The sequence below is a fragment of the Frieseomelitta varia genome, unplaced genomic scaffold, assembly GCF_011392965.1.
Source record: "Frieseomelitta varia isolate USP_RPSP 00005682 unplaced genomic scaffold, Fvar_1.2 scaffold_247, whole genome shotgun sequence".
Classification (NCBI taxonomy): domain Eukaryota; kingdom Metazoa; phylum Arthropoda; class Insecta; order Hymenoptera; family Apidae; genus Frieseomelitta; species Frieseomelitta varia.
In genome coordinates this window covers 790,985-810,243 of record NW_025109976.1, presented here as the reverse complement: position 1 = coordinate 810,243, position 19,259 = coordinate 790,985, and the positions used below count along the sequence as shown (strand labels likewise).

The 19,259-nt window shown below is 43.6% G+C and overlaps 1 protein-coding gene across 4 annotated transcripts in view; it reads right to left on the bottom strand.

Annotated features, from left to right (window-relative positions):
- LOC122528249 (four and a half LIM domains protein 2) overlaps window positions 1–19,259 on the bottom strand; it is a 94,281-nt gene that overhangs the window by 40,526 nt on the left and 34,496 nt on the right. Inside the window, exon 1 of one of the 4 annotated variants that reach the window (XM_043653192.1) lies at window positions 9,883–9,977. The exons of 2 other annotated variants lie outside the window; for them this stretch is intronic. In XM_043653192.1, coding sequence (XP_043509127.1) covers window positions 9,883–9,962 — 80 coding nt within the window. In that variant the 5' untranslated portion in view covers window positions 9,963–9,977. Of the gene's footprint in view, window positions 1–4,492; window positions 5,097–9,882; window positions 9,978–19,259 lie in introns of those variants that run through there. One more of the 4 variants, XM_043653189.1, reaches the window with a different exon arrangement.

Sequence of the window (19,259 nt, the reverse complement as noted above, 5' to 3'; positions counted from 1 at the left end):
ATTATCGTTATGGACGGCTAATGGCTATTAATTAGATAAATGTTGGCTATATTAAGCGACACCGGTGATGCTGGCCGCCGGTGGAAATAGCTCGGTCGCGGTGTAACACGCGCAGTTTCGTGTTGTTTCGTCTTCCTCTCTGTCGGCGTGTTTTCGACAATCGGCGAATCGTCAACGCGAGATCCAGCCAAGGGGAACGCCTGGATCGCGTACGTTAGAACCACCACCGATCGTCGGTTCGCGATCGGTATAAAAATGCAAGTAGATAACCTCGGCTCGGTGCACTTGCCGTGTCACTTCCTTCCTTTTATCTCCGCGACTCTGGACGTTGCCCGTCACGCGGATCGTTCGACCTCCACCGCGAGTCGCTCTCGGTGAAACGGTATGTACATTGCCTACCGTGATCAACACTGTTTTGCACGTGTGTGAATGTGTGTGTGTGTGTGTGTGTGTGTACACAGAACGTGTGCAACGCAACTGCACACACCACCACCACCACCACCACAACTCGTAATCTCAACCAAGAGGAAACAGAGGCGAGATCGTCGCACTGTCTTCCAGATAGCACCAGACGATAATTTCAGCGAAGCTTTCCGGAAAGGGAAGAAAAAAAAAGGGAAAAAAAGGGAGAGCTTGCAGCGATAAAAAGAGGAGGCAGAGGCGGCGCGCGATAAGCGGCGGCGGCGACGGAAACGCGGGAGATTCGAAATGAAACGGGACAGCGCGGCGCGTGCCACGTAACAGAGTGCATTCGCAGCAGGAGCGTACTTCAAACTGGCGCCATGAGATTCGACGAGGACGGTAGGTAGGTGTGTAACCTATAGTTAATACCGGGTGGCCCGTGAAACGAGCGCGGCCCGGTGGCGCAGGCGCGGGCAGACGCGGATCCCTCGGATGTCGCCGAAAGCTCGCCGACAAGCTCCCACCTTGCTCGTGAATTGCAACCGCGACGATCACGCGAGTCCGCGAGACGAATTAGACGCGCGTGGTCCGCGCCACCGTCCTGATGCTGGTCCATCCACTTATGCGCTTCTTTCTTTTTTTTTTTTTTTCGAACGAAGCCAGAGAATCGCGTTGATGAACCAATGAGACGATGAATCTTCTGAAATAGGCCTGGATCAATCAAAAGACGAGAGCCTCGTCCAGCTTCTGGACGCAATTTGCTCGACTGATAATAGTTCGGTACTCGATAAAACGTGTACACACAAGTGTAAAGGTGTAAAAGTCACATTGTAAGACGACGTTGTTAAGAATTTGTCAAGTATGAATCGTCCTAAAGTGCTTTGGTCAAGGTACAAATTGGCAAGGATATACAAGCACGGCAGAAAGGTATAATTGGGCGAAGACTGCGCGTGTATCAAAGCTGGAGCCTCAGTCTCTAGAAATTAAACTTAACTCCTCTCGCGGAACTTTTGTCTCGCGGATGTTTTTGTTGCACCTTTGTATACTGTGTACTTAATTTTGGAACAATAAACGTACTTGTTGAAAAAAAAGGAGCAGCAAAAAGGATCTAATTTCTAGCTAGTATTGCAGCCAATATTGCAGCACATTTCTACGTCAATAAGTTTCAGAGTGGAAGTCTCGTCTTGTTCGAATAAAAGTTCTGTAAAATTGTATCGCACACGGTGGACCAAAAGTTTCTTCCCACCTATTTTCTTTTTTTTTTTTTTTTTTAATAAAACATTGAAGTATAAGAAAGGAACTAATTTTATTAACTTTAAATTAAATTTGAGTTCACTATATACTTTAATCTGTAGAACAAAAAATTAGAAAAAAATATATAACGAAAAAGTTAGAGATTTATTTTAGCAGCAAGTGATTTTTGATCCATTCTGTGTAATTTTTCAACGCTGTTCGAGGCGAATAAAAGAAAAATGTTTTTACGCTAGGTTCCTCGTTCTGAAATACATATATATATTGGCGCGGAAATTGTCATTTTGCTCGGGTATGTGCAATAAGTCGGGACGAATCGTTAAACGCTCGCCATTTCCAGGCGTGGAACGTTTCGCGGTCAGCGGAGAAAGGGAAATCGTTCGTCAGTTCGCTGTTTCTCGCGAGAGCCACTTTAGAGGCTCCGCTCCGCTTTAATCATTATCATTATTTATCTACGCGGCGGTAATTTCACCGCGATGCGGAAGAGAGATCGTCTTGCTCCTTTTGCCCGAACATCTGAATCGTAAAAGATCGCGTCTGGAAAAAGTCGTACGTCCACGTGAAGCACAAAGGAGAACGAGTTGTCAATTGCACAACTGATCAATTAAGAAAGGGACGTTCACCACGATCGAAAGTGATCTCTCTCTCTCTCTCGTTTCCAACGGGGAATAAAATTCTCGTCTCCGCGCGGACAGTTTTCAAGCCACGTTTCCCGCGCAAACTGGAGGGCCTGTCACGGTCAGTACGTCGTTCTTTCGTGCTTGCGTAAGAGGAGAGCGAATTCGGGAAACGGGCGAGCCTCTCTGGAGAGCTGCGCAGATTTGCCCACGAAAATATGACACGATTTTGCCGGACGAAAATTTTTGGCATGGCCAGGCAACCGACTGACGTTGCCACGCGCAGGACAGCCTGTCGTAAACACGCGTTGCTCGTGCGTTTTTGGACTGTCGCCCGTTACTCCCGTAAGTCTTCCTATGGACAAGCATTTGACATGGCGCGTCGTAGAAGAATTCACTCGTGAATGAATCCCCTGTATTATTCGGATTTCCAATTTGGATTTGGAACGAAAAGAGAATCGGTGATTTATTCCACCAGGAGGCGGAAGTCGAGAGAAAAGATTAAACGATCAAAGATTACCCGGAATAGGATTCAAACGAATCACCTTGGCAATGAGGCGCTGATTTATTCTGGTACGGACGCGGGCAAGATTTATTCGACGTTCTCATATATTTTGGCTGGCCACGAGTTTCTAGGATGTTCGCCGCGAATAACTAGTCGAGCTAGTTTGAAACAACAAACACGATCACTCGCCGATCCCGATCGCGACATCCTGACGTTCCGCAGACCGCGAAAAGGTGCTCTCAAAGCGCTCGCGATTTGCAACTCGATGCAACGAGCGATCGGGCGTATTACATTCCGTCCTCGGATTGTCATCGCTCGAGAAAAACTGGTTATCGATCACTGACGTCACCAATCTCGCCAGCGAGAAGCCACGCGATCGTGACGGACAATTTCGACGCAGCGGTACGAAGGAAGGAAGCGTGCGCTCACTCGCGTAAAAATTGAAGAGGCACGAGGCGGATTTCGCAAAGTGTCTCGGAATAATTCGCGTTGCGTAATAAGCTCGTCAGTTGCTCGCGGTCACCCGCAGGTTCGCTGAAACCCGCCGCTCGAAATACGCGGAATACTAGAGTCGCGGGGAAATTTCAAAAGGCAACTCGTTTTCGACGAATCTCTAGAGTACCAGTTACCCGGTAAATTTAAACGAGAATTGCCAAATTCCATCCCGTCCGCTTGTACCGCAGTAGAAAACGTAAATTGCCTCGCCAAGATTAAGCGACATTGACGGACGAACCGTGCGAGTCATACTCACGAGCGTTGTCCTGATTTAGATTCGCAACAGCGGAACACGTATTTTCTTTATATACGCGCGTAGAAATCCCTACGAAATGTAACGATCGATGATTCTGGGGAGAGACTATGGCTCCCAGGAATATGATGATTAATGGGATATCTGTACAACGAACATGTTACGAGAAACGAAAAAAAAAATCGCCTGTCACTTTGATCATTACGTGTATATACATAATAATTTACTGAGTTTAGAATTTATGGTTTATTGTTTATATAGCTCATACAGCTTAATGTGTTTTAGGTTTGTAAAGGAAATTTATGACTCGTAGTTGAAGTTACATTTAAGATAGTTTTAGTCTGAGTATCAACCGGAAGTTCTCCTTAAGCCGCAAGGCAAGAGGAATATGTATAATAAAATACTAAAAAATACGTAATAATTTCGATCATAAGTATATATTGTTGTATCAGTTATATTATAATTAATATAAATTTTAATTACGGTTAAATATAACAGATGGTCTGTTTGCTGATCATAGAAATACGATAAAATATGAATGCGATGCACAACCGGAGCGGCATGGAGCGCTATTCTTTTTGAAAAGAACAGAGTTAAAAAACCGAGTCGTGAGGAAGAACTATTAAAAGTGTCAATTGTGTTGTTAAAAGAGTTTATTTGTGTTGTTAATTCAGGTTGATTGAATGTTATTTATCTTGTTTAATTATTTGTTGTTCTATTATCTATATTACTTTTATTAAATAAACATTATTTATATTATATCTCTGCAATATATATATATATATATATATATATATATATATATATATACATATATTCTATAATAAATATATATACAGTATATATATATGTATAAGAAAGCTACGTGGAGAGCCAGCTATCGTTTCGTCCCGTTGGAATGTGTAATTCAACTACACTCTAGACTTTAACTAAATAAAGAAATCGTCAGAGTATCGCGAGTATCCTTACAGTGTAGAAACGTGGTTGTTGCACGATCGATCGTGGTTGAAGTCGGTGCGTTCCTCCTCGCGAATGTCGGGCGGCGGGCCTGAGAACGGCGATGCACTGCCCAGGCTCAGGGACGCGTTTATCCGTGAGCCTCGTCTCCTCATCGCGAAGTTCCGTTCTCGCGAGGGGAACCGCGGTGTTTTCTTCCTCATTTCCGTGAGCTCCTTCACGGAGAGTCCGTCGTCCCAGACCATGGTCACGAAGATCACTCGCAGATCGCGACGAAGCAAACAACCGAAATCGAAAGACAACGGATCGATCGGAACGGAGACGAGAAGTGAAGCGTATCGCGCGCGTTAATGAACGGCGATACGCCACGCAACCAGGACGGCTTATCGTTGGAAAGCAAACACCATCAAAGCGTATCCAGATAACGAAACAATTCGTGGGTAGCTTTCAGAGAATCACGAGATGGCTCGACCTTCGGCCGCGGCGACTACGCTGAAACCGAACGCGACACGAATGAGGCCAGTCGGCTGAGCTCACAAACAGTCTCTCGTCGGATCCCCCTGCACGACAAATCGAATTAACGTAATGCGGTTACGGTATCTGCTGGTGAGCCGCTTCTCGTCCAACCGTCTCCGCGACTCGATCTCGACTCGATCGCGTGACGCGGCTAACGATCAATGGAACGAGCCGCCACACGCTCGAGAACTCGTGATATTTCGTGCCTCGATTCGACGATCATCGACCATCTATGAATTTCACTTACAATCGGTAATCGAATTGCACCTGTTCCTCCATTTTATCGCCGCACTTTTTACGCGCAAGGCCAGAGAACATATCTTCCTAGAATTTTCCGAGGTGACAATATAACAGTAACACTGATGAGAAAAACTCGCGGCGGTGTTCAAGCACGTTAAATTTATGAAAAATTTGACAAAAGACGTTTGAGAATGAATCGAAAAATTTGGAAACATTAACATTATCAACACTGAAAATGTAGTGGAACATGCGAATGTATCAAGTGACGAGGATAATGAGTTTGTGCCGATTGAAAAGAAAAGGTTGATCGCTTTGAATTACAGTAGCGACAGTGACACCGAATAAAATTTACCTTTGCTTTCTGAAATGTCATTATCATTATTTTTTTTTTTTTTTTTTGTTAACCTACGTGAAATAAACATGCATTTCTATAACTTTTACCAGCTTCTGTTTTCTTCTTCAAAGTAATAATAATCGTAACACTGATGAGAAAAATGCACGGCAATGTTCAAGCACGTCAAATTTATGAAAAGCTTGGCAAAAGACGTTTGAGAATGAATAGAAAAATTTGAAAAATTAACATTATTAACAATGAAAATGTAGTGGAACATGCGAATGTATCAATTGACGAGGATAATGAGTTTGTGCCGATTGAAAAGAAAAGGTTGATCGCTTTGAATTACAGTAGCGACAGTGACACCGAATAAAATTTACCTTTTATGTTTTCTGAAATGTCATTGTCATTATTTTCTTTTTTCCTTAACCTATAAACACGTGTTTCTATAACTTGTACCAGCTTCTATTTTCTTTTGTACCGACAGACTCTATTTACGCGATTTTCGTTCCACGTGGAACCGATACACCACGAAAATGGAGGGACGAGGCGCTAGATCGCGTTGAACGAACCACCACGTAGATCCGCGGGCAACATTCGACTGGAATGGTCGTCCTTTACCGCACGTTGCGTTTCGCGTTCGTCAACAGAAGCCGCGACGACCTTCGCGCGATGGTTTGCATTACCGGGCACCGTTCTTTCAATTCGTGCGCGATCTGTGTCTCGTCGCCGCAGCGATCGTTCCTACCTTCGAAGATGAAAGTTTTGCTTCTCCTTCCTAGTCTCCTTCCTACACGCGTAACGCGGAACGAAACGGTGGTGGCTCGAAATCCCTCTGAACCAATTGCAAGTAGGTCCTAAATCGTTCGTTAAGAAATCGGTGAGGTCAATACCCCGAATACGCGTTCAAGCGCGTTTGGCTCGTTGAAACGCGCGCTGAATCACCGGCAGTTTTCCGATTACACAGCAGCCACAGTGGCACCGCGATTCGTGGTTTCGAAAGCGCGGTTCCGATCGGAATTTGAAGGCGACGCGTATTATTGCGGCGCGGCGCGAATCGAAACGACCGACAGCGGCTGCTCGACTATCGGGGCAATTGAGACGAGAGGGAGAGAGAGCCTCGAGTTGCCCGACATCGAGTCGGACTTTGACTCTACGTCTGGCAGCTGCGAGCCTACGACTCGCCTCTAATCGACTCGAGGGGGTTACCCCTCCATCTCCTCGCGAATTCAATCCGCGGTTCAAAGATCTTATCGCCGGGTTATTTGCAACGGCAGTTGTCGCAACTGTTAAACGTCGTACGTAACGCGGCAGCCGGAATCTCGCACGCCAATACGAATAATTAATCGTCGAGCGCGATTCTTTGTTAAAACGAACGCCACTCTTAGACAGTTGCGCGAGACGCGAGTAGGTGCATACACCGTGGCGAGTATTCACGGAAGGACTGAATACGACTGACAAGAGATTGGCGATGCCAGTGGCGGGGAGTTCTTGTCGATAAGAGTTACCTCGTTATCTCTCTGCTCTGGCGAAGCTTCGCTAAGAGAACGCGTAAAGCATTCGCGTCCATTTGCGAGTTTCTCGCGAGAGTAACATACTCTCAAGCGTTGTGTCCATTTGGGAACAGCTTTGAGAATTTTCACTCTCCGAGAGAGAGAGAGAGAGAGAGACTGAAATACTCTCCGAGTATGCTTACTATCTCATAGAACTCTCAAAATCGTGTCCATTTGAGAGTTTATTACTCTGGTCCTACTCACTGTGATGTAGTTCGAAACACGAGTGTGAACAGTGACATCGCTATCATGGAAATACAAAATATTATAGTTGCCTATAATATTTTAAGAAAAAACAAAAATCAACATAAAAAGGAGAGTTTAATAATTTAAATTATTATATAATAATTATATTATATATTATATAATATTTAAATTAATAATTATTTATTATAAAATATTTAATAATATATAATTAAATATTATATAATAATTTAAATCAGGATCTCGAAACCGTTTCGAATTCTGTGAGCAACTCTCCGAGAGCAGTATAATATTGTGCCCATTTGCGACACGTTGACTCTCAGACAGTTGAGCGATGTCCTCAGTAACAGTAACTCTCAGAACAGTATCCATTTGCGAGGAATACTCTCGAGAGCAACTGGCGACAGTTTTACTCTCCAGTAAACACGCATTTCCATGCAATCCAATTTTCAAAGTCGCTCTCGTGTTTCTTTCTACGCGTTCAAATTCCCATCAATTTCGAGTGCGACAAAGTCGAGCTTTTTGCCGACAACGTCGACGCGCTGGCTAACGAAACGAGTGAGAAAGGGGGGGTTAGTAAGAGTCTTTAATTGGGAAGTCACGTTTCGCAACGAGGTGCGCTCGGGAAGAGCGATACCAGTCGGGTTTCTCAGATACGAGAGAATCCTTACAGCTAATTGTAAGACTTGTAATTGAATTACCGAGCTTCGTGACACGGTGGTACAAGAATTTCCAGTCGTTCTTTCCTCCTCCTTTCGAGCTGGATCGCTCGAAGGTTTCACGACGAGCCGGTAAAACGATCGCCACGAGGCAGGAAACGGAGATACGCCCGCCGGGGTGAAAAACGCGGCAGGCGCCCTGTCACAATAGTCGCGACGTGTTTATTTGTCCTCGGACCGTGGGGCAACTCGCTCCATTACGGAGATGGCCAGTTGCCAGAGGGCTTGCAACGCGATTCGGAACGTCACGCAACGCAAAACGCGAACCTTCGACTTTCGATCAGCACATACGCTCGATCCTTCTGCAAACTTAAGCTTCGCCGCGGGCGAAATCGCGAATATCGTCATCCTCATATGCGTTTTCGATCATTTTACTAAGAAATCCTAACGTGGACGCGCTTGTTTCTACCAAAGTTACGAACAAATGCAAAATTTGATCGAGTGACTGAAATCGCTGGTAGTACACAGCGAGCATCAGACGTTGGCTGACTATAGTCAATGAGCGTCAGTCGTTGGATGAATGTACAGTAGTATCCTCATAAGCGTCCACGGTCGAGACCAAAGATGGACACTTAAGAGAGGTGGTGTATTCTGTGAATTGGCATCGAAAGAGAGAATGGTCGATGGACGGTTACGAGTTCAAACAGTGTGAGCACTGCTGTAGTCAGCAAAGGATAGTGCACGACGAGCGTCAGACAACGGCTGACTATAGTCACCATCAGTAGCGAAAAGATTAACAATAGAGATCAAATATACTGCAAGTATACTCGAATCTCTACGAGGTAGGATCGAACCCTCTACAAGTACTTTGGCAAGGAAAAACTTTCAATTATATTTGAATAGGATCGAAACATTCATAAATGTTTAGAGATGGGATCAAGTATATTGCAAGTATACTCGAAGATCTACGAGGTAGGTTCGAATCCTCTATAATTACTTTATCGGCTGTATGAAAAAAAAAAGAATTCTGACTTTCAAGATTCGAGTACTACTTATAAAAGGTTTAGGTTAGGTTTAGGTTTGGGTTAGGTTTGGGTCGATAAAGTAATTATAGAACCATCTATACGTATTTTATGGACAATATAAAAAAAAAAAAGAATTCTGACTTCCAAGATTCGTCTACTACTTATAAAAGGTTTAGGTTAGGTTTAGGTCCATAAAGCATTTAGAGAACCCTCTATACGTACTTTATGGACAATATAAAAAAAATAGAATTCTGACTTCCAAGATTCGACTACTATTTATAAAAGGTTTAGGTTACGTTTAGGTCCATAAAGCATTTATAAAACCCTCTATACGTACTTTATGGACAATATAAGAAAAAAGAATTCTGACTTCCAAGATTCGTCTACTACTTATAAAAGGTTTAGGTTACGTTTAGGTCCATAAAGCATTTATAAAACCCTCTATACGTACTTTATGGATAATATAAAAAAAATAGAATTCTGACTTCCAAGATTCGACTACTATTTATAAAAGGTTTAAATTAGGCTTAGGTCCATAAAGTACTTATAGAACCCTCTATACGTACTTTATGGACAATATTTAAAAAAAGAATTCTGACTTTCAAGATTCGAGTACTACTTATAAAATATCCATGTGACATCGAAATAATACTTATAAGTATCTTTTCGAAGCCTGCAAATACTTGCCCCAACGTTCGATATCTATTTTTATGGATTGAATACACATCAAGTACAATCGTTGAAACATTATTGCATCCGAGTAGCATTCGACACCCGTGGAACGAAACACAATTATTGAAATTGACTCGGATTCGTAAGTGTATATTGAACTCGATCCCATCCCTAGTTAACAAATCGATCCTCGACTCACCGATTGCCGTGACAGGGAAACGCATCCTCTTTCCCGATGGATCGAGCGGCGTCGCTGGAACTCTCCCATTTGGCGCCCATCGCGTTCTTGTTCTCGCGTGTACGCGCGACTCGCGCGTGCTCGCCACGTGGAAACGCGACACGATTGTATCACGCGGACGATTTCCTCCGTCAGATTGTGCGACGCAACGAGAGAAACGATCCGCGAACGAGTGGCGAGGAAAACTATCCGCTGATCACGCCGGAAGAGGCACAAGAACAAATTCGACAGACGATTCCGCCTGTTTTCCAATCGCGCGAATGACTTTATCGCCGGGTTTATTTGTCCCGATAGCGCGAACACGACCGGTCGATCATACTCTAAATTTAGCGCGGCTGGCCGATCGAGCAAGACGTGGCTGGCGCGCAAGCGAGACGAGAGAAGTTGGAGAGAAACGGACGACGTTTACGTGCACTCACGCACGAAGGAACGCGTGTGCCCGCCGTAGAAGGCTGGAATACACGCACTGCTCGCCACCGAACGTTCTGGCGGCCGTTAACGCCGATTGAAATCGTCGAGCTCCTTCTTTTCCGCCTCTCCGGCGGCGGAACGCGTCACGATGCTCTCGCCCGCTGTCAATGCCAGCTGATCGGGCAGAGCAACGCGCCGCGTCGCTCGGTTTTACGCGTTCGATGATTTATTCGCTGTCCGGTGGTATAATGCTTCCGTTCATGGCTGGAGAAGAAGCTTTCAAAAAAGGGCTCCCCTCTCACTCTCAAAGGCGATCCTCGCGTTTCCTCGCTCCATCTTTGTCTTTGTTTCCAGTGGCGAGAACGAACGCATGCGACGCTGAAACGGAGATTGTCGTGCGTCGTTTCGTATATTAATTTTAACACTTTCGCTACGCTAGTCGGCCATTCCACTGAATGGAACCAACGACGTACGGGCCAAAAGTGTATCACATTGATCATTCCCCGAGTCCCTGAATCCGTTTCGCTGTAGGATCTTTATCGAACTTCCTGGTAACACCTTGACAAGGATCGGGAATGCTCTTTTTTTTTTTTTTAAACAAACTTTAATTTTTCAAACCTAACCGAATCTAATCTAATCTTTCAAATATAATCTTAAATTTTTAAGAGATTAACTGTCATATACTTTCCGCAGCCGGTCTTTACCGAAGTGCAATAGATTAAAAGAGACTTTTTATCACAATGATTCCTTATCGTGTAAATATTCCAACGTCGAGTAGACAAAATAGAAAAAGCTCGTCCCGATGGGTAAAGTGTATCTTTATGTATTTTTTAACACGTGATTACTCCAATATGTTAATAGATGCCGTATATATCCAGCTTGAGTCTTCGATAACGAGGACAGATTTGAAAAAATGTCGCAGCGTCAAACTGTCGGCGAGAGCTGACAATCGGCGCTGACGAGTGTTGCAATTGGTATGTGGAAAATATCATCGGCGAGCGTGAATGAACGCCTACGTGCGCGTTACACGTTGGCCGGGTGTCTTTCAATTTTCTTCAATCGGAATAATTTATCAGCGATCGGCGCGTCGCAAGCGTTAATGAAAATCTCGGACGGTTCTTGATTTCGCGAATTTTTTCTAATTCTGTGATCACGCCTACACATGCACTTTTCAGTGTTTTAGGAACATTGATCGCGGACGAGTAAATTTAAGTGAAATCAACAAGTACATACGTGTAGTGCAACAGAACGATAATTATCGTGCACTTGAAAGTATCACACGTTTCGACAAACACGCTGTTGCCACGCGCAGTCGAATTTCCACGTGCATGCACTGTAATCTGCTACTTGCTACTTCATACAAATAATCGCGAGTACAAACTCTCGGCTCAACAATTTCAACGCGACGACAAGAACGTTTCATCTGTTTCGAGCTTGCAAAAGTTTATACGATAGGACGCGTTAACGTACAAAGGATATATAAAACGTTCAAACTGGAATACTTCTTACGACATTCAATAGATGAAAGAAGCCTCTATTTAGGTTGTATCTTTTGAATTCAGAAAATATCCTCAATACTTATTGTTAGTGTACGCAGGATCCTTTCAATCGAGCCACTGAGATCGTGCAAGTATGAAAATGGCATTCGATAAACAAAAATTTAACCATAGTGATTGAACAATAGAAAAAACGCTACAGAATAGTAATAGAAGCCGTCGAAAAACTACTAACGCGGATGAAACGTTGCCGAGTTCAACGTACTCAAGCGAGAAAGAAAGAAAGAAAGAAAGAAAGAAAGAAAGAAAGACAGACAGAGAAAAGGTGGAATTCCCGACACGATTTGTCCGAGTAAAAAGAGGATTCGCGCGGAGGAAAGCCGTGTAAAACCGAGGGGAACACGCTTTTGCCAAGAATTCTAATCCCTCGCGTGCTTTCTTCACCCACGCGTCGCATTCCCATACGACGGCGACGACAACGTCGCGGCGTGATTACGCTTACGTACGTGGAGATACCAGCAGAATGCGAGCGAGCGAACACGCGCGAGTACCGACGCGATCGACCGCCCCGATATGATGCCAGCGCGCGCGAGTAAACGCTCTTTATTCGCCGATGATAGCATCGCGTTTGTTGTACGACCGCGGACAAGATGCAACGTGGATCCAACATCTTACGCAGACATCTTGTCGCGTTAAGTGAAATAACAGCCTCGAAATGAAAGTCGCCCGGTCTCGTCCTCGTGTCATTACAACTCGACGCGATTCCTGCAGAAGTTTTTCTTCCCGTCCAGATCTATAAATATCGTGTAAATCGAATTCGATAGAGGACGCGTCTGACCAGTGGCTGAACGGCCGGATTGGAAAAACATAAAGTGAAAGTATAACGCAACGAAGGAAATTGAAGGGAATTGGGATCGATTTCTCACGGATGACTCTCGCTGAATTAAAATATTCAATATAAATATCCTATCTGTTCGTTTTATAATCAATGTGAATAATATTATAAATATAAAAGATAAAATTATATTTCGTATGTAATAAAAACTTATGTGTTTTAAATATAAAATTATAGGAACTAATAAAGTAATTTCACTGTCGAAGGATTAAAAATAATAATCTAATTTAAAAAAAAAAAAAAATAAAGGTATTGAAACCGGTAATGTAAATTTTGAAATTGGATTAAATCCACGTCCAAGTGCAATTTCTTTTTTTTAAATTAACTTTTGTATTTATTGAAAAAAATTTATTTAAATTAAGAAAAATTATACAGTATATACGAAACTCTTAACGATACCTAGCGAGTGAAAAACAATTATTCATTAAGCTTGAGTTCTTTGTCCACGGTCTCATAAATTGATTGGCAAACGAAGATTTCAATAAGAGCAGTGAAGAATGCGATTCCTCGGGAATGACTACTATTTCTCTCCGAAGAATCGGTCAGGAACCGTCGTATAACATTTCGGTGACAGGTTAACGATCATCGCCGGTCTTGTTTGCATGTGATACGCGGCCAGTTCGATTGGTCCTGCGAATTTAGTAGTTTGTTTTAAGGCAAACCGGAGATAGTCCAGTGAATTATCGAAGTGTTTACCAGTGCTGGAGTTATTGCCGGTTTATGGTGGATAAATTCCTCGGTACTTTACAGACGGTTAAGTCAAATAAATAGCCGCGTTAGCATGCCGCTAACTCCGATCCGCTCGCCGAATATTAAATATAGAGCTTTGACATACATAGAATGTCGCGTGATCGTCCCAACGCGACGTCGAGTTCATCGCGTGTTTTCCTTCGGCCCGCATTTTCGTAAATAAATATTCGTATCGAAAAGCGTGTTCATTTCGTTTCAAGATCCGTGACACCTTCCTCCTGTTTCCTTCGTTTGAACCTTGTTACGTTGTTTAGGGTACAATTAACCTTTTGCACTCGACTGCCCCTTCTGAGGGGAGTTAATCGTACTTAAATTTAGCCAACAGCCCCCACCTCCGACCTTTTCACAATTTTCTGATAATAATAATGAACATGTATACATTTATGATGTATAGTCGTATAATATCTGAACGCCTAGAGTGCAAAAAATGGCAAAAGTATTTCAAAGAACAGAAGAACATTTCTGAGTCAATTGACACTCAATTGTTCACATAAACTAGACTTATTGCTTCTTACGAAACGTTAAAAAAATAGCGGAGAATATTAGTTTTTTCAGGGACTGAAACTATGTATCATTAACTGTTGTATATTATATTTGTTCTAGCAGATGCACGTTGATGATTGCTTTAAATTCAAAAAACGATATCACTTGTTGGAAAGACATATACTCAGATCCTACAATGTTTTTCTTTCAAGCAAACTTTAAGTTTTCAAACAAAAGCCTGAAATCTTGAAGAGATCAACAGTTATACCAACAGATGAAGAAAGATTTTTCTACAATAATTTCTCATCGTATAAATCACTGTCGAATAGAAAAAAAAAATAGAAAATGTTCGTCTTGATGGCTGTGATTACTCCAAAATACGTATCTAACAGAGAGTTAAATTCGCTCGTAGCGAAAAGGTTAAATTCGATCCTCGTTCAGCACTTACGTTGTGAGATTACGCGTGATACTTAAAAGGTGTTAAAACACGTGTGGGGACGAGCACTCGAAAAGATCCTTGAAAAAAAGTGTTTCTTGCCGCGATTTGTTTGCCGTACCGCTTACAACCGTTCCGCTAAGTAATTCGGCGCAGGCCGTTGCGAAAAGTTTACGCGAGGGCGTGCGCGATATTTGCGAGAAATGTCACTGGCTACCCTTTTCCCTGGAATTCTCGTATTACGACTCGATTGTAACGAGCGACTTCTAACGAGCGTGTGCTAACAGTAGCAGGTCGCGTCAATAAGCCGATGTTCCCCAAAAGGGAACAGAACGACGCGTGGATCACCGATTTTAGTGAAATTTAGGCATTGCGTGTAGTTTTCGCAAAAAAAAAAAAATATTTGACTCGTATAATGAATTCTTTTTTACAGTGCAAAAATCGAGGTCCTATTTTATCGGTAATTTGCGTTTGAATGTACAGTTTTCATTAAAAAAAATATTGAAGAAACTTCAAAAATCAACATTCACTTGTAAAAAATGCAATTTTTTAAATGTTTATTGTTTAAAAGAAAGGTTTTTTCGTGAAATGGTACACATTAAATTCGTCGTGAAAAAAAAAAAACAATAATTTACATGAAAACGATATTTTCGATAATTTTCCGAGATATTTGACAAAATATGTCTCCCAAATTTTAGGGTAGTTTTTAAAACTTTTTTTCTTTTTTGAGTAATCTTCTTTACATCTCCGCATGTTTCAACGTATGTGTGAGAGCGTTAACGTTTGCTCTACCGAAAGATTCGGCAATGGTCGTGAAACTACGTATGTACATACTTTGCTCTCCTTTTCGTCGGCAATGGACGCCACATCCACGTGTCTAGGTAGCCACGATAAATCAATTCGGGCGTTAAAGTCACCGACACGATCCCGTTATCGCGTTCTCTCTGCGCGTCTCGGTTTTTTTTTTCTTTTCCTCGCCTGTTCGCGAATCGAAACGTCCTCGATCCGCTGAGGCTGAGAACTCGCTCGAGCGACTCATCGAGCGGTCACGGCGGATTTAGTCTCCGCGAAATTGTACAACCGCGAGGAAAGTTGAATGTTGAAAGAATTGCTCGAGAGTCGTGCGAATGCTCCGCAAATGATTGGCCGGAGCACAAGCTGAGAAAGAGAGAGAGGCAGTTGCAAATTAGTTGTAACTTGGCCGCAAGGACGATTCAATAAACGTGCTCTCTGTGTCGCGTATCCGGAAATATTGCGGATCCGGCGCATCCTCGCGGCAGCTGCGAAAATTCGAGGAAATGGCAGGAAAATCCCAGGCGATGATGTCAGAGAAAGGAATAAACGAGCTGATCGGTTTTGGTGCCCGTGTCGCTGCAAAGGCCGCTAGTTTTTGGTCGGCGAAACGACGACACTACCAGTCAAGCCCGTGACTAAGAAAGTCAAAGTATAAAGCTGATCTCACTGCGCAGCGCGCGTGGGTGACCACCGACGTCTTGTCAGACCTACACACGACACAGAGAGCACCTGCACGTAATAATCCGGTACGGGCAATTATCGGCCGAGAATCAGCCTCTACTCGACTCTGATTACGAACAGTTGGTAATGATTGTCGAGCGATTTCCTCAAGGTTTCTCCGATGGAAGAACAACACGAAGGCGCGTCTGATCAGGTCGAAAAAGATATTAATACTTGCCGCGGTCAGTTTCAACTGGCAATCGTTTGTATTGCAATTAATAATCGTACTATGTTTATTGTTAAAAGTTAGCTTTTGTCAAATTGAAGATCTTTAGAAATTTTCGTCCTTTCGCATCCCTCACAATCGTGTAGATTTAGACAATTTCATTTTATTAATTAAATCTCGATTAATTTCGGGGAGATTTTTTTTCCAAAAAATGACAATCGCTCTGTTATGAATTAATACGTATAATAGAAGTACAATGCAGGTAACTGTACTACCGATATTAGTTTGAGCTGAATATATTTAAACTGTTTCGAATTTAATACATGCACCCTTAAACGAAATAAAGCAACAAACTGCAATGAAGCGACAATTATCAGACGAATTGTAATTAATCAAAAGTTTTCGAAAGTTTATTGAAATTCCTATAAAAGTGGTTGTTAATCAATATGGAATAATGGAAACTCGAATGGAGTCACAATTTTCGTGACAACGACAGTGTCGTCAAAACGGGACTTCTTAGTGAGACAAGATAACTGTGCGCTTCTTCCTCGAAGTTTCGGCAAAGAGGAAGAAGAACGCCGAGAGAGGAATCGTACGATCGCACCTTCCGCCAGTTTCTCGACGATCCTTGAAGACTCGTGGCGATCAAAGTGAAAACACGGTTGTGCTCGAAAGACTTCAAAGCGCCAGTTACGCCGCGTCACACGCTAACCAAACATTTATTCACCGCGAGGGGAATCAACGGGGGACTAACATCGTCGATAGCATCTTCGCGAAACCTCGTCGAGATTCTCTGAAACTTTCTAGTTTAGCGTGGTTCTGACACTCCCGTTTTCTATAATGTGAGGCGTCGGAAGCAAGCGGAAATTTATATCGATAACGCTTCACGCTACTGCAACACCTCGGGGTTTCTCTGAACTGAAATTCGTATCGTCGATTGTTTTTCAATGGTGTTCTTCTCTTTTGTTAACACATTGTTCTTCTCGCCAGCGATTATGAAAAATGTGACTCTGCGAAGACGTGAACAAAACTATCTGAAAACTATTCCGTTGCTTGCAAGACCGCATACTACATGTTTGATTTGCGACATGGCAATTCAATGGCAATCTTCCAGAGAGAAATTAACTGAGATTACGGGGGAAAATTCTCTAAATTCTCCATACGTGAGAATGTAAAAATCTCTAATTTGACAAGCTAACTTTTATCAACAAATATAGTGTAATTAATAATTATCTTATCGAACGATTCAAATTGTAAATATCGCCGATAACGAGCAATAAAATTTGTGTTAATTGTCGTTTGGCTAACAATAAGTTGCAACGCGTGTTCAAAGCGATCTTGGTAAAACTTCGACAATAAAATTTGTATTTTTTTTTCTTTCCTTTTTTTTACCGATCTCTCGAAGGTTTGCAACATCGGCTTCGAAGATATTCAACTTCAAGTCAGGCTCTTTGAAAAGAGCAGGATCGGTCGTACTGAAAACAAAATTTTTGTCGTGTTTTCGGCAAGCGAAATCTGTGGATGGTCGCCGGTTGTAAATCGACGTTCAAACGCGATAGGCGGGCCGATTTAAAATAGACGCGGTGGAGCACGCGGGCGACATTCTGCGCTCTGTCATTCGATATTCCAGCCGGCGAATCGAGAAGTCGCGGTTGCGCCAATTCCGGATACCGTTCCGCGGCAGAATCGTCTTGCTAAACGATCGTTCTTTTTTTTTTCCAGTGCTCCCCTCGCTGTCCTCGCGATGCCAGCCGATTTTCATTCTCCGTGCAAGTCTCGTGAGAAGAATACGAAAATTTTAACAATTTCGCCGCTTAAAATAGCCAGACCTGTGGAATCTGTTGACAAAGTTCTGCCTCTATCTGCGTCAGGACAATTCAAAACGTTGCACGAAAAATAGCTTGCAACATAGGCCGCGAGTAAGACGAAGGGCCTAGAAAAGAACCAGTCTCGACAACGTTCAAACGACAGATCCGCTGAAAAAGCAAAGTGTCGTAACGTAAATGACGCGAGTGTTATTTCATCCGCGGAACGAAAGGAACGAGACGAACAACACGACACATGAACGGTACATGATACGAGGTACAAACGCGGATAATAACGCGTAGCTTTTCAGCGCTTGTAGCACCGGTGATGCATGACTTTTTGCCGCGAGAGAACATCGTCCGCGTCTCTTTCTGAGTCGTTTTTTTTTTGCAACGTGCCCACCTGAGGCACCGGGAAAGCCTGCAGTGCCTGTGTTTCGAGGAACAACGTTTACGACGAAATGAAATCGTTGTCGTTGCGAAACGGAGGGAGATAGAACTCGAAAGAAAGATTGGACTTGATACTCGAGTAATTTAAATTTTGACGTACATGTATACTGAAACGCAGGAGACTCGCGGCAAAGCGGAGCAACAGGTGCCTCGCGCCGGTCTGGCCAGAATCGATCAGAGCCCGCTGCCCTGAGCGTAAACTAGTCCGCGAATGAAAATTAGTACCGGCACGCGGCCTGTTGCTGCAATTCTGTTTTACCTATGTGTCTGTATGCGTCGAGCAGAAACATATACCGAAATCCAGCTTCGGCAGGCTCGCGCCTCGGACAGGATCTCGAGACATCGAAGCAGGTACTCTCCCCGAGAGCAGTAGAGTACACACAACGTAGGGTGCTAAGTCAAATCGACGTGGAATCACCACTGACAATGAGAGAGCCCGTGTACTGTGCCTCGCGAAGCACAGGTCCCAGCGACGAAGCGTCGAGTCGCAACGCGTGCAACAGGTACACGACACCGAAGAACCCGGACTTCGAGAGCAGCACTTTAATCGTCCCACGCACTCGCGCTTGGCTCTGACAAGTTGCGTAATCGCGACACCGCGACACGAGAAGTCTGATAGAGAGAGAGAGAGAGAGAGAGAGAGAGAGAGAGAGAGAGAGAGAGAGAGAGAGAGAGAGAGAGAGAGAGAAAGAGTGAAACAGACAGACGAACGTCAACGATCTCGACGGCAAAAAGAAACTCGTGCGGTGGTGGCTGGCCCTACACTGGCCGCGTATTGCCGAAGCACGTGCACGCGCGGCGTGTTGGAGCTGCCAGAAAGAGGAGAGACGCGATGCAAGCGAGCTAGTTAACTAGCTCGCTAGCTCGCTCGCACGCCAATGACTCACGACCTCTGGTGCGCGGCGAGGACGCACACGTCGGATCAAACGTC